This window comes from Accipiter gentilis, chromosome Z, assembly GCF_929443795.1.
Source record: "Accipiter gentilis chromosome Z, bAccGen1.1, whole genome shotgun sequence".
Taxonomy (NCBI): Eukaryota; Metazoa; Chordata; class Aves; order Accipitriformes; family Accipitridae; genus Astur; species Astur gentilis.
The window spans coordinates 68,572,645-68,588,840 of record NC_064919.1 but is presented as its reverse complement, the minus strand read 5'-3'; the positions used below and the strand labels follow the sequence as shown (position 1 = coordinate 68,588,840).

Below are 16,196 nucleotides of genomic sequence, written 5' to 3'. Positions count from 1 at the left end.
ATGCTGTATGATTAAAATCTTCTTTCATACTTATTGATGCTTATTCATCTATGACTTTATCTAACGGTCTCCTAAACACTGAGTTGTTCACAAACTAAGGCAGTCTGTCTACCAAAAAAATAAAATATCCTTTCACACAGGCAGACTAGCTTTATGGGAAGCTATTATCATGCTCCTTTGAATGCATGGTTCAAGTTGGTCAGTACTGAAAGTAACTCAGGAAAGCCTTGTTGCATATATAATCAAACAGCTCAAGTGAGGATACACGATTCAGCTGGCTATTGCCAAATTGCTGAGCACCCCCACATTTTGAAAGTCAGTGACCTACTTTCATATATTACTTACTATCTTCAGTTGTGACCCCAGTTTTTTCTTCACTCCAGTCACTCCAGTAGCCCACTCCATCTTCCTTCATGCAACGAATTGAAAAGACATACTCTGTGTAGGGTCTGAGCCCTTGAACACTGAACGAAGTTCTTGGTGAAGCTGTATCTTCAGGAGGAACCTATAAATGGAAGAAAGATTTGAGAGACACTGATCAAAAACTGTAAAGCTGAGTTTTGTGCTACTACAGCTCCCATCCAAGAGGGCTCCCTACAGCATACACACCCAGTACAAACAACATAGTTTTTCTCACCGATTTCCAAAAGCTTCAATTCTTAACCATGGTTTTGTAAGGGACCAGGTTTGTATATATTTACCAGATATAATACAATACATATACTACAATAGGTAAGCAGCTATCTCAGGACAGTGTCTCATATTATGTTTTCTTTTTTAATTAGTTGATGTCTACTTCTCTGTCCTTCCTATATAATTCCTCTACTTACTGATCTACAATATCCCTCCTCACATTTCAGAACTTTGCTAGATTATCTGCTTGATTGTTGATTGTAAAATGCCTGTGCTAGAAACCTCCTATAAAGCTAGAGAATCCACAATTATTGCTTCCACTGATACACAACAGTGTTTCTTAACTGACATTGGAAATCGTTGGATTTAGAGTAGTTCATACTTTTGCTAATAAATGACTTTATGTTCATAAGCTCTTTCCCCTATCTTAGATTAGCAACTGAATGCCAGAAAATATTCTTATTGTATATGTACAGAAACAGATGTGTGATGTAGATAATAGATATATGTAGGTCACACATACTGACTCATCCCACATTATTCCACTTGCAGTTAAAGGGTTTTTTATAGTGAGCAACCCTGCAAGAGAAATGACTGCAGATTAAACACACATGTAAGACACTCAAAAGGTTAATTCTAAATGTAAACAACTGTCAAAGTAGTCAAATTTTACCACAGCTACACAAGCTCAGTTGTTTTAAAAATTACTATTTCAATGGTCTTGTGCATATGTTAAAAGGGCAAGACAAATTAAAATGACTTAATAGGACAACATGTCAATAGATCCTGGAGTTGCAGAATAAGCTGTGCAGGGCAGTGCTCTTTAAAATACCAATACAGGTGACATTAATCATTAATGTCTGTATCTAACACTTGAAAAGTTCCTCCAAAGGAACACACTACATTAGTCACAAGTAGCTGTGTTATGCTACCTGCTTCAAACACCATATTTGGTTAAGTCAGAAGCAGTCTTCTTTCCAACAAGTCATGAAATTCAGAATACTTTTGGCCATCTGTACTGAAACAAAAAATGGGAAGATCTTGATAAGAGTGTTCCTGGAATAGTGCTGCTGTGAGAGAAGGCTTAAAGAAAGGCAGAACTGAGAAGCTATTGAAAATATGTCCATAGGCTGATGTAGAAGAAAAAACCCCACAACTCTGGATGATACGAACATATATTGTACTACAGGTAAGGCATATGCCTTACTCTTTTCCAGTTCCTTCTTACTCTTTTCCAGTTCCTTGACTGCATCAAGCTTAAGGCATGCATGCAGGACAGCCATACTGTATAGAATCATAGGTTCAGGTTGGAAAAGACATGTAAGATCAAGTCCAACTGTAAACATAACACTGCCAAGTCCACCACTAAACCATGTCCCTAAGTGCCACATCTACACATCTTTTAAATACCTCCAGGGATGGCGGCTCAACCATTTCCCTGGGCAGCCTGGTCCAATGCTTGACAACCCTTTCAATGAAGAAATTTTCCTAATATCCAATCTAAACCTCACCTGGCACAACTTGAGGCCATTTTCTCTCATCCTACCACTTGTTACCTGGGAGAAGAGACTGACACCCACCTCGCTACAACCTCCTTACAGGTAGTTGTAGAGAGCGATAAGGTGTCCCCTCAGCCTCCTTTTGTCCAGTCTAAACAACCCCAGCTCCCTCAGCCGCTCCTCATAGGACTTGTGCTCTAGACCCTTCACCAGCTTGGTTGCTCTTCTCTGGACGTGCTCCGGCACCTCAACGTCTTTCCTGTAGTGAGGGGCCCAAAACTGAACACAGTACTCGAGGTGAGGTCTCACCAGTGCTGAGTACAGGGGGACAATCACTTCCCTGCTCCTGCTGGCCACAGTATTTCTGGTACAAGCCAGGATGCCGTTGGCCTTCCTGGCCACCTGGGCACACCGCTGGCTCATTCAGTCCGCTGTCAACCAACACTCCCTTTTCCACCAGGCAGCTTTCCAGCCACTCTTCCCCAAGCCTGTAGCATTGCATGGGGTTGTTATGACCCAAGTACAGGTGCATCAAGTTCAAAAAAGCATCCCAGCACTGTACAGTGTTTGCTCAAGCTTTAAATGATATTTAGATCAGTAGTTTTGCATATGCATGGGAAGATGAAAGTTCATGAATGTTCTAGATGTTGCATGTACAGAACAAAAAATTCAGAATAAACATACTGCAACATGATGGGGAAGGACAGCAGAGAAGTCCACAAAGAAAAGACAAGGTCAATGTACTCTAGATTGTGCCCCAAACCCCTAGATCATAGGCTTTATGAACAGGCCAGATAAACTACCTTGGGAGGCCACATAAGGCCTAAGGCTAACAAAGCAAATCCTCTGAACTGCAGCAGTGAGGGAACTTTTGCAGTTTGACAAATGGCTGGGATACAGCAGAAGAGTGGCAAGGGACATTAGTGGGATTACCTGCATCCAGTTTGTGTCACCAATGATCCTATAGCGAATATTGAATTTCAGCTTCATCACAGCTACAGAAATCTGATTCTCCCAGGAAAGCTTCAGAACAGTTGGTAGTATTCCTGAGTTGACTGATAAGTTGCGTGGCGACAGAGGTTTAACTAGAAGAGAAGGAGTTAGAGTCAACCCTACAGCTGTAATTTATCATGCCTCTAGCAGGTGGTACCCTACGTTGTAACACTACTATTAAAGCCTTTCACAAGCTCAAATGGCTGTATTTCACACCAGTTTCTAAAGCAGACTACTCAACAAGAACTTGCTATCTGAATTGTGATCAAATCTCTCACTTTCCCTACCTTTGTCCAGCACAGTTCAAGTTCTAGTCACCAATATTTTGCAAGTCTTAAATTTTTATAGTAAAGAAACATGAACATACCAATTCAGCAATATGCACAGAAGCAGCAGTTATGTACTACTAAAGCTTATTAAGAGGCATATAGTTACCAATCTCAATGGGATCAATAACAAGAGGATCAGATTCAGCCTTCCCAAGAGCATTTGCTGCTTCTACCCAGACCTCCAGGTTAACAAAGAACTGAACATCATCAATCGTACAAGAATTGTTTACATCTTTTGGTATACAGTCAGGAAAGCTCTCTTGTGGCCTAAAAAAAAGGAAAAATAAGGTACAAAGCAGTAAGTTCGGTTTCCTTTAGAGAATCTCTAAGTAAATCAGAGTGATCAGTTTAGCTCATGTCTCCCTTCTGCCATTATCTTTGTAAGCAGAGGCATGGGAAGAAAAGGTGAACAGATTACAATGGCTTGTTCAGCCACAAATGCATGTTCGCGTTAAAATAGAAACTCGAATAAAATCCTTGACTTCAAGTCACATATTTTCAAAAGCACATGCCATGGTATTATAATTATAAAGTTGTACAAAACCCTAACTTAACTTAAAAAATAAAGATCAAGAATTGATACATTTAATCAAAAGCACTATGGCTAGTAACTAGAAGCATATTCATGCAGTAAAAGATGTAGTCAGTATTACCTGCATACCCTTCAAGAGTACAGTACTACAGCTACAACACATTATCACTTCTGTTCACCATCTTCTACTACATTAACAGCAGATAGTTCTAGGGGCATCAGGAGATTTGCAAAGCATTAAGGTTTTCTATCTTTCCATACTTTCTACTATACTTGTTACCAAAACAGTTTAGCAGATGGGGTATATGGAAAGCTGTTGGCAAGTCATTCCTGTTTCCAGAACAGAGCAACAATTCTGTCCATTTTAAACTACAAGAGACCATTTGAAGAGTTTGAAAAATACTTAAGTTGATTTGCTTTTACAGGAGAAATACTTTTTCCAAAGCTTTCATGTTAGGATTAATTGTGGACAAAAACCATTCTGAGTTCTTCAAAAGTACAGAGTAGATAATACCTGTACAAAATCCAGTCACTATATGCTGGTTTCTCTACTTAAAGTCATAGAATAGTTTGGGTTGGAAAGGAACTTTAAAGGTCATCTAGTCCAACCCTCCTGCAATGAGCACGGACATCTTCTACCTGTTCAGAATGGGATAGAACATTCACCACAGAAAAAAATGAAATATATAATTTGGGTCCAGCCACCTAATGATTAGGTGTGTTGTACTCGCACCACACTACTCATGTATTTGAAGAATGGAAAAATACTAGATAGCTGTTACTCCAAAACAAGTGCAGCAAAAAATTTCAAGTCTGACTTAGAATTACTTTAAATGTGAACTTCTTTAACTCTTCCCTTCCCCCCAAAATAGAGAGCAATACTCTAGGAAACCAGATTTTAGTAAAGAACTCTTCCAAAGTATCAAGGAATTTCAAGCCTACAACAAATATTTTTCAAAATTATTTAGATATTCTATAAAGGACTACTTACCATCTGTATTTCAACCTAAAGTGAGTGTCTAGGAATGTATGCCTGCCAGGGTTCCAGGTACAAGTCATAGGATATCTGAGTTTTGACTTCTGATGGACAATGCAACTTAAGTTCTTGGGCTTCTCTGGGGGCACTGTACAGGAAAAGTTAGCAATAATTAATCTATATACACATTTCAATCCAGTAAGAATCATGCTAAGTGTCCCATCAGAGCAATTTCAGTGAACATCAGAAGTATTTACAGTCAGATTTATTTCTAAAGGAAGGGGCAAAAAGTGCTGGATGCCATCCAGCAATGGAAGTTAAGACGCTTAACAAGCTGCTCAAGAAACAGTAGGCTGCATGAGGAACAAGCACTTGACAGTAAGGAACAGCACAGAATATTTCTCATTCTTTGAGGCAGAAAACCTGATATCAACAATCTCTCATCTAAATCTATTTTAATTCACACAGAAAAAATGTTAAGGAGCACTAAGGTAGATTGGCATATGCTGACTTTGCCAATAACCTGAGCTCTAAGGCAAGTGTGATAGGTCTATTCTCCCCCACCTGAGCTAGGAAAGAAGGATAATTTAGCTGCAAACACCTACAAGAAAGAGAAAGGATCTTCATTAATGTACATTAGTAGTGTGTAAGAAACTTCAGAGTGCAGCTGAACTATTTTCCTCCTTAAATTGAAGTGACTGCATACAAAGAGTTTGTTTCTAGCTTTTAGAATGCCACTATTTAAAAGAGTATAATGCACTTGAAGTTTATTTCCTTTCAAGTAGAATGTTATTTTCAACAGAACTATGCTATGAACCTTACAGTTGTTCTTGAATAGCTGTATTCTTCTTAAACCTGTTGCTACTCTCACTGTTTACAGAATTTTCCTTTAATTGACAGTATGAAAATACAGTATCTTTAAACACAAATGCATCTCAAGATCTATATGTGAATTACAGCTGTAGAATGTTATCTGTACTGTCATTCAGTTTATCATCTTAGGATATTGTATCTGTCCTCACCTTTCCATATATTTCGCCTGTATTTTCTGGTAAAAAATTTACTCCTCAGAATTTGAAATAGAAAAGATTCTTTTTCTGCCAACGCACGTTGGAATTCATGCTAGAACCACATTAGTTTAAATGGTGAACTCAAGTCAGCCTTTCGTACAGACCTTGCAACAACTGCAATGCCTTTTGCGAACGCTAGGAGGCAACATAATTCATCAGCCATTGGAAGACTTATTTTATGAACAGTCCACCAACTAATTAAGTAGTATATTAAGTTATTCATACTACTTTTATCAAAACCTCAGTCTTGTCTCAAAGTGCACTTGTTCAGAACTATGCAAGTGCTATAATGCTTGAACAAGGAAAGTTTATAATCAGTTAAAAGTATTTTCTTATATATAGCGGCAGAGTAATTCCAATAGTATGTTCTATCCTTAAGGCAATTCAGGTTAGCTTTAGTGATACAGATGAACTACATGTTTCTCAGTCCATTAATGAAGAAAACATCAATTTCATAGTGTTATTATGAAAGAAGGACATATGACATTGTGGTATTTCCTTGAACACTGAACAGAAGCAAGTAGTAAGGAAAAGTTAGTCTTATTTCCTAGATCTATTTCAGTTGAATTCACATTTTCTTTTTTGTAATTTAAATCTTCCTGCTTCAGCATTTTTCTATTGCTTTCTGTTTCCTTCCCATTTCAACACTGAAATACTCCACAGAGTATTTTCTATTTTTTTGAAAACTTTATTCTGTACGTATTTACCAGCTTTGACAGCATGTAATCTGACAATGTTTTTATACAGTTATCCAGGAACTGAGGGAATGGAAAAGAGCATCTCAAGATATGCACACTTTCCATTGTTTGTATTCTCCTCCCTGTTTCTCAGAAGCCATTTTCTTAAGACCAGAATAAAAGGCAAGAAAAATGGTACTTACAGCCTATTGTAACTGTAATTCCATAAATGTTCTGCTCAATCTGTCCATCTGCTAAAATGTTGCATGTCAGAGGAGTAGCTAGTGAAGAAGTGTCATTAAATGTGACACTGGAAACAGTTCTGTTTATTTCACGATACTGCTCTTTAGGTACCACTTTATTTTTAATTTTCCAGATGATTTGATTAGCATAGATATTGCCAAAGTCAAGACAACTCTCATTCAAAATGCATAATGCTGTGAAATTGGAACCAAGGGCCAATACAGGAGACTCTGGGATGATGTGACCACATGACTGTACAAGTCCACCTGAAACTAAAAAGAAAAAGAATTGCATCTTTATTAAAAGCTACAGAGCATTCCATAAGCAATATTGCTGATACAACAATAATGTTGTGTAGTGTTATGTTAAAACATACACTAGTGTAATGTTAAAAATACATGTGTCTAAGCAGCAAATGAATTAGTTACTTGACAGTTATAAAACTGAAATGCATTAGTGCACCACGAAGCAGATTTAAGGGGCAAAACCAGTGTAGTGCTCCCCAGGCTTTGCAAAAGCATTTTACCAAGCAAGAAAGCTCTATTAACAATAGAGGCCTTTACAGAGAGAGTAGTACAGTCAAGGATTGAATGTTTAGTATGTTTTGAAGGAAGAAGGTAATATAGTTGAGGTTAAAAATGTATTTTCTGTAGAGAAAGTTAACAAAAAATTGGGATAAGTGTGCACCTTTGTTGTGGTGGACTAGTTTTAGAAGAATTGCATGCAAACAGTTGAATACTTGAGTTATCCATTTCAAAAGCTTCAGTGTGTATACAAGCATATTTAGCAATTACAGTGAACTCTGCACCTTTGACAGTATTTTTTTTTTACAAAGGAACTTGAACACAACAATAAAATTGTGACTATCACTATAAAGCCGCATAAAGAGAAAAGCGTCAAGTGTTAAAGAAATAGGTGACTGAAATACTGCCTTCAATCAACAGCCATACTAAACATCTTGAGGATAATAATTTGCTACACAACAACAGTGGCCCACATCTGTAACTTGATCACAGAGCCCACTACACTAGTTCACTGGTAGCTTATTGCTTTAACAGCATTTAGACTAAGACACGCTTTCATTTAGATACTATTTGGCATATGTGAAATTAAACTTCAGTTTGCTACAGTGACCAGCTCCAGCAATGTCAGTGGAAGCAAAGCAAACTTCCACTGACCAGTCACTCTTCACCATCTCTGCACACACATGAGTGATGAATAGAAGCAGAAGCGAGTATTGGTGTTTTACCATAGTATTAAGAGCATAGAGCAGGTCTCTCTATCCTATCCTAATACACCTTGCTTTCTGCCCCCACCCCATAAGTATCTAGACAAAAAGCAAGTATGTAGTTCAAGTGTCTGATTAAAATAGTTGTACAAGTCTCTTCTGTTTGAGACACAGAAGTCTTACCTTCAAGAGAACAAATATTCAAGAGCAGATACAAGCAATGGGCCACCCAGTTCCACCCAGAAAACATGCTGCACAGAATTCCTGTAACAAAGGCAGATCATTTTTTAAATTTAAACTATTACTCTTCACTTTAGACCACTGTCAAATTCAGATTTGCATTCGATCCCTGACAATTTCTCAGGTATGCACATTTACTTTCCTGAAACAGTATCTTCTCACTCTAGAGAAAGAACTGGCATATTGTTTCCATTTTACTCACTCCTATAACAAAATCCAATGTCTACATGAGACAACTGATGCAGTTTAAAGCCTCTTTAGTTACAAATTTGAGAAATGCAACAGCTTAAGGTTTTCATGTCATATATGGGAAGAAATTTCACTGGTACGTCTGTGGGAGGTTCAGTTAGAACAGAGAGCATAACATGGTGTTCAGGTTTTAAAACAGAACCCTATGAATTTGATTATGGTTACCATACTTACCTAGCTTTCAAGGGCACTGATATAAGAGCTTTGCACAAGGTTCAGAACAATTCACCACAAAAACATGTGTCTCAATCACAAGAGTGACTTAGAATACATTTAAGAATTACAAAGCACACCACTTCCATATCAAGAACTGTTGGACTACTACAGAAAAAGCATTAACTAATTCTTCAAAACCTTACAAGGGAGTTTGTAATTCCTCAAAAGTTGGAGAGTTTTTTTAACATCTTATGTTCTTTATTTCTGTATTGCAGCAGAGCTCACTTGTTCTCTGTTTTGACAATTCTGCATAACAGTTTAGAGAAAGTGAAGCATGCACAGAGTAGCTTCCACTCCAGTTGTTTTGAAGTCGCACAGTCTCTTCTGAATTTCTCAACCTGCAGTTATAAAGCAGCCCTAAATTACCAAAAGCAAGTGACCATTCCATACTAAGCATATGAACATATTGTTCTTACAAGCTAGAAACTAAACATAGAGTTTCTAGGTTTACTAAGATTTGAGATGAGATTGCCTATAGCAATCCTGCTTCTTAAGTTTTATTTTCACTGACCTGGCAAAACTTCTTTGGAAACTAGTATTCTGAGCTTTACCCCTACAAAAGGCAACTCACTAAGAAGTTTAATGGAATTCCACAGTATCCCATAGAAAGGAAAATTTCAAATCTACATTTACTATTATCAAAAAGGAAAAGAAACTGCCATTTATGACCAGAAATACTCCTTTGCTTTGACTGCATGTAGTTTACTTTATAAAAATGACAGAAAGACACAAGGCATTTCATACAGATCAATAAAACTACACAACACATTTAAGCACCAATGTATCAATACCAAGCTACAACCTCACTCCTTAGGCATCAGCACACCTAAGCTTGCCGCCCCCCCCCCCTTTTTTTTTTAAACAAGATAAGCAGTACAATGTAAAGAAAATATCTATTCACAAGAATTAGAAACCAACAACTCAAAGCCAATCTCAAACCTTTACAGCAGAGTCTCTGTAGGGCTCACCAATGTAGATGTGTTTCAGTTTGGACTAAAATAATAGCCATCAGAATCACTCAGCAGTATCTTTATTTGCATCTATACTTGTGAGTTCATTACTCAAACCCACCAAAATTTGCTATAAAAACATTCTGTACTAGAAATACTGCTGATTAGGAGACTTGACAGTTATATTAACAGGCATTTATATTTGTCACTAGAGGTTGGTTTTTTTAACTAAAGAGACTTATTTATAATCAGACTGTAGTTGTATGGAGTTGACAATCAAAAAGCTATTCATTTTTTTTAATGTTACACTCAAGTACTCTCACTGGGCTAGATATGAAAACCATTATAGAGTTTTAAGTGCAATACATGTTTAGATATTTATTATAAGCATACAGTAACTAAACCAATTGATTTTTGCTTATTATGGACATAAAGTCTTCAAATATCTGAAAAATAAGGTTTCTACCCACACCTGCCTTTCTGCATTTTAAAAACCCCAACTGGTTTCACAAATTTTAATAAATTCACATGGTGAATACAACCAAACTCAGAAGAGTATTCTCTTTCGATTTAGGTCTTAAGACACTGAATAAAACCAGCATATAAGAATCTATTTTAGTGTCTTGACTTACTAACATTTACCAGAAATACTGCTTGCTACCTAAAGCTTGTTGTGCTCTATTAAGGATAGACCTTAAGATGCGTTATTTTAAACAAGATTCATTTAAAGCTATTTAAGTTGAACAACTTGCATTGCAGAAGATCTGAAACTCATGAGAACCCTGAGGGCAACTAACAAGCTAGGTGGAAAGAAGCAGCAGCTCCACTTCTCTGCTCATTGCCAAAAGCTGCAGAACATCAGCAGAAACAGCTTCCACACTGAAGAGGAAAGTGTGAAGCAGATGTAAAAAGACAAAAAGTAAAGTTTTTAAAAAGAATGTTCAATATAGCATTTCTCTCCCATTTTTTATCACAATTGGTATGACATTAGTATAATGGCAATGTCAGCTGAGATAAGTATTACATCATTACAAAGTTATTGGTTTTCTTTTTGGTAATGATTTATTTCAGGTTAAACAATATTTCCACAAAACTATTCAAGAACTGCTGGTATTAAAGTCATTAAGTATGTCTAAGGTTAATAAAAAAAATACTATGAAGCACCTGAAGGAACATAAAAGCCAACACTTAAAAAGCAATAATGAACTCAGCAGAAGTAAACAATAATACAGAATTATCACATATTTTGCTGGTAAGAAATCAAAGTAAGATGACTCCACCCTTTTAAAGAAATGCCATTTCTGTATTCAACTATCTTCCAGACCTGGAATACAACATTTCAGTTGTCCTGAGCAGATTCATTTACACATGGGAAACTGAGGTCCAAATCTCTACTACTTTGCACTTTGGAAAGTTTAATAGCTGTTTTGAGGGAGCAAAGAAACCCTCCACCGTTTATAGTACTTATTCCACCACACTCAGCTCCTGAAAGGCAAGAGAACTGAGACTCATGCTCCATCACCTGCAACGGAAAGTTAAGTGGGAAAGCCCACTCACCTACCGTATGGGAAACAAGCAGTTGTGACTGTAGTGTCAAAATGATGCTACAGTTCAGCATATATCAGCTTTTAGGCTGTTCTGATGTATTTTACTTCTCCCCCCCGCTGATCAATGCAGTTTGAAGAAGACTGAAGCTACACACCTCTGAACCCACAAAGGAGCTATTGCAATCCCCTCTAATGTGTGCTATTTTAAAAAAATTAGTCTCTCTACCTTTCACAAGACTGATTCTTAATCAAAATTTAGTTCTAGGGAAAAGAATCAGTTACACTAGGCACTTCCATCCATCTTGGCTAGATAAAAGCCATAAAAAGAAGAAAAAAAATATGCTGGGGCCTATAAGTAACAGAACAGGGAGCCATACTTCAGATCAGAGCAAGGAAGATACTTCAATGGAAACTACCATTTTCTAATCTGAGCATATAAACACGCTGAGGTGCAGACAGTGCAGAAACCCTGCACATTAGCTATACCAAAACTTTAAAACATAGTGCTATCATTCAAAAGAAATGCTGCTAAACACCAGTTGTTCACCATTAACAACTTGAAGTCAGGCTAAGTTGCAAGTCTGGACAACAGAAAATTCAATAGTTTCTGAGATTATGCAACACAGCCCAAAATCTTCTCTTTTACAGACTGGTGTAGTGTATTAGAAATCTAAGGTGAAAGTTCAACTTGATGCTGAACTAACATTGAAGCAGCTAGTCAGTTCAGAAGTTTGGTGTTTGTTTTGTTGTTGTTTTTTTTTTTCGTAAAAAAGCCAAATCAACATTTTATCTATACTATGTAGTTGTTGTGGACCACTAACTGAAGAGGAAAGGGAGACGGAGAAGAAAACTGATGTTAGAAGTTTGTCAGGTTACCTCAATAGTTAAGTCTGCCAAAGTGCAAAGGATCAAAGTCCATCTAAATACTACACAGTAAAAACAACATGGTCAATTTAGAACGGCTGCTGTTGACAGTCCTTAATTTGGAGAATGTAAGTTATCTTAAAGAGGAAAAAACCTGTTAAAATGCTACAATTACTTCAGTAAAGACAGATATATGAAATTTGTATGTCATAAGATCACCCCATTTAATCTCTAAATCATATGGGACTTCTATTATTCTTCACATCCTGCTGCCGTTTTGAAAGAAAAGCACTAAGCCTTTATGCCTGAACCTTCAACTGATGCTTCAGGCAGTGTCCTATGAAAAACTAATAACAACCCTATAGTCAAGCTTTATATGCACAAAGTAGCAACAGCATTGAGTTTTATGACTAACGTGTAAAGAACAATTTTTGAAGAAATGTCAGTTATTCATGCAAAATGGCAATCACTACTTATTCTGAGCAACAGAGAGAAGTCTTACAAATTAATCTTATTTCATAAATCATGAGAACTACCCCAAAATGAATACAGGTATATGTCATATGATGAATTATCACCTCTCCATTTCAGGTCCAAGTAAACCGAAGTTGTCATTTGTAGGTCAAGACACTATAGCCAAAATAACATGTTCTTGCCAGCAAAGCCAGCTTGCAAGTCAAGAAGTATACGTAACATGACAACCACCACAGGAAGGTGTTGGGTCTATTAAGGCTCATCATCACATCAATTATGAAACCCCAAAGGTTGCTGGCAAATTGTTTTCCAGAAATTCCTCAAAAAAATAAGAGTTGAACTTACAGCTTCAAATGGTAATCTCTTACTAATAATCCACATAGCTCAGGAAGACAGAGCAAGTGATACTGCACATAGCAGCTACTGCTTGAGGTTTTATAACAAGCCAGGTAGTACTTAAAGCCCATCTAAAAGCTGTAACTATCCTCAAGGAATTTTGATTACTCACACTGCAAGTGCTTTCTAATTAAGACTATTTAATCTGCAAGCTTCCTTCCTCCAAGCTTCCTTCCTTCTTGGAAACATCTGAGACTCAAAAACCCCCCAAACACCTCTAAGAAAATAACTTTTAAAGTCTTATATAACATTATATGCAAAGAATATTCTGAAAATTTTTCATATTTAAAACACCTATACACAAATGATACCTCTATCCCTCTCAACAAATAGGTAAGTCATTTCTCCACATTACTCATTCTTTTGCCTCTAGAAGGAGGCTTCTCCCTGCCTCTGGGGTTTTAGTACAGCACTCAGAATAAAAAACCCAAACAAAGGGCCACAGAGTAAAATGATTGAAATACCTCATTACAGGCACCAAATATTTGCTTGCAAGAATTAAATTCTTCCTTCTGGTACCTTCTTAAATTGCTGATCACTTTCTCTGAAATACTTCAGATTTTTTTTTGCAGCTAGCAAGTAGCTTTAGTCTAAAAAGCAAGTGACTTTATACAAAATAATATCTTAGCATTACACGTTCTCATCTTGAAGTCAAACCTTCAAGACTGACAACCACCAGTGCTGGTTTTCTAATTTAGACAGTTCTTGCTAATCTAAGAATCATTCTAAAAAAAATGGCCAAGAGGTTTATTTATTTTCATACAACTGTGCTAGTGCTAATCCTCCAGAGAAGCAGCATGGGAGACTGTGTCTCCATTTTGTGTACAGACTTACAAATGTGCACGTATCTTACCCCCACCCCCCAAAAAATGTATATACAGGCTTTACTTGAAGAGATCACATTTCTAGACATGTAAACAAGAACCAAGTATTTATTTCTAATGCTTAACATCTAGGAAGTAATCTCAAATTTTCATCACCCTCTTCTACTTTCCTGTTGTGATACACCGACATATAAAGTTTAAGTTCAGAAGTTACATGCTTTCAACAGATACCTTTTACATACTGTTATTCCTCTGAAAGTAACAGTATTTAGGAAGAGAAGTATAAATTTTAAGTTCTATAAGGGAAAAGAGGGTGTAAGAAAAAAGCCCGTAACTCCCCAAAGTATCCAACCTCTTCAGGTTGTGGACCCTTTTTTTCTCCTCTTCTCAGTGACAGGACAGGTCACCAGTGACAAAACTATAACCCCAGATGATTCTATTACCAGCTTTCTCTTTCAGAAATGCCTCAGAAGTAACAAGCAGCCACCAGCTGGCCATCACCTAATCAGCCTAAAACAGGGATGAAAACTGAGACTGGGATTTATTCTCCTCTGCACTGCCAACACACTTGGCAGACCGCTTTCCTTTGTGCCTCAGTTTCATCATCTGCAAGATGAAAATAATGACACCGTTTTTCTCTAGGAAGAGCGTCAGAGACCCACTGCAAGGAGGACTGGAGCTCAGGAGCACATCGGAAGTTAGCAGACAACCCGGGCTGCTTACTGAACCCACTCCTCCCTACCCCCTCGTGGAATCCCTCCGGCAGCTGGATCAGGTGTAAAACAAAGTGTGCCTTTCTTTCAAGGCCAGCAGTGGAGCCAACAAGAACAGACCACTTGGGGTGAAGGCAACAAAACAGAATGCTTTCCAACAAGAAAACGACTGCCGACATTACGGCCAAGCTTATCGGAGAGTTGAAAAAGCCCGAAAGACACGAGTCTAGTGAGGGTCTCAGCACCTTTATTAATTAAGACTACCGGCTTTAACAGCCGTCGCACCAGAGAAAAACCCGGATACTCTTCAGTCTTGCCGTCCGCGCCGCGACGGCAGGTCAGTAAAACCGCATCAAGACAGGGGAAGGGTTGCGGAGGGGGCACCCCCAGCAGCTGGTACTACGCACACCGGCAAGAAAAGGGCCTCGACGGCCTCTCAGGCCCCTACACCGAGGAGGCCCAGGGCGGCCCGGCAGCGGGCGAGGCCATGTTGCACTTTAAGCGACGCGGCCGGGCCAGCTCCGTCAGCGCCCGCCGAGGGGAGGCGAGACGCCGCTGCGGGGAGCGGGCGGCGGCACCCGCGTCCCCTCCCAGCCCGCCGGGCCGGGCCCCGCTCGCGGAGGACCGCTCACGGCCGCGGGCGGGGAAGACTGCCGCCGGACGCCCCCGCCGCCGCGGGGAAGGCGAGGGGTCGGCTCGGGAAGCGAGTGGCGCAGGGCTGGCGTCCTCCCCTCCGTCTCCCAGCCAGCCCTGGCCGAGCGCCCACCCCGGCGTCTCCGCCCGCGGCGCACGGCCCGGCCTGCCGAGCCCGGCTACGGCCCGCAGGGGAAGAACGGGCCAACGCGGCCGCCGCCGCCGGCGGCCACCCCTCGCGGGGGGTGTGGGGGGGAGAGGGGCGCACAGAGGCGGCGAGGAAGCCGAGGGGGGGGGGGGGGCCGCAAGAGAAGGGGAAAACCGCCTGCGGCGGCCAGCCTCCCGGTCCTTACCTGCCGCTGCGGCGCTGCCGCCGCCGCCGCCACCTCACGGCGCCCCGCGCCCCGCCGACAAGTCCCTAAATAACGGCTCCGCCGCGCCGCGCCATCGTGCCGCCGTCCTCGCACGCGCAGCCCCACGCCCCGTCACGCTCCCTCACCCTCCCCCTCACTCCCCCCCCCCGCCGCGCCCTTCCCTCCTCGACTCGCGCCGCCATTGGCGCGCGGGGGGCGTGACGTCGCCGAAAGGGGGCGGGGGAGGCGGAGCTTCCCGTAACGAGCTGAGCCGTGCCAGGATCTCGGGCGTGAGGGGCGCGCGCGGCCGGCGGGGGGCGGGAAGGGCGGCGGCGGTGGCGGTCCGTAAGGGGAGGGGGGTTCCTTCCCCCCCCCCCCCCCCGCCTGCCCGGCGCTTCTCGCCCTCCTCCCCTCGGAGAAACGTTCCCCGCAGGGTTTTCCCCTCAAGGTGTGTTGCAGGGTGTGTAAGAACAGAAGACGGGCTGGAGAAGCCCCGCTTTCGGGGGAGGGGGGCGGGAGCGCAGTCGCCTCCGTCGCCCCCTGCGGCTCTTACCTGC

At 40.5% G+C, this 16,196-nt stretch overlaps 1 protein-coding gene across 2 annotated transcripts in view; it reads right to left on the bottom strand.

Annotated features, from left to right (window-relative positions):
* Positions 1 to 15,761, bottom strand: part of IL6ST (interleukin 6 cytokine family signal transducer) — a 35,823-nt gene extending 20,062 nt beyond the window's left edge. Inside the window, exons 1-8 of one of the 2 annotated variants that reach the window (XM_049796206.1) lie at positions 15,640 to 15,754; positions 9,029 to 9,223; positions 8,364 to 8,444; positions 6,913 to 7,224; positions 4,978 to 5,110; positions 3,561 to 3,721; positions 3,066 to 3,217; positions 346 to 505 (exon numbers count right to left, since the gene is read on the bottom strand). In XM_049796206.1, coding sequence (XP_049652163.1) covers positions 346 to 505; positions 3,066 to 3,217; positions 3,561 to 3,721; positions 4,978 to 5,110; positions 6,913 to 7,224; positions 8,364 to 8,430 — 985 coding nt within the window. In that variant the 5' untranslated portion in view covers positions 8,431 to 8,444; positions 9,029 to 9,223; positions 15,640 to 15,754. Of the gene's footprint in view, positions 1 to 345; positions 506 to 3,065; positions 3,218 to 3,560; positions 3,722 to 4,977; positions 5,111 to 6,912; positions 7,225 to 8,363; positions 8,445 to 9,028; positions 9,224 to 15,639 lie in introns of both variants that reach the window. The other variant, XM_049796205.1, reaches the window with a different exon arrangement.
* Positions 15,762 to 16,196: the final 435 nt, after the last annotated feature.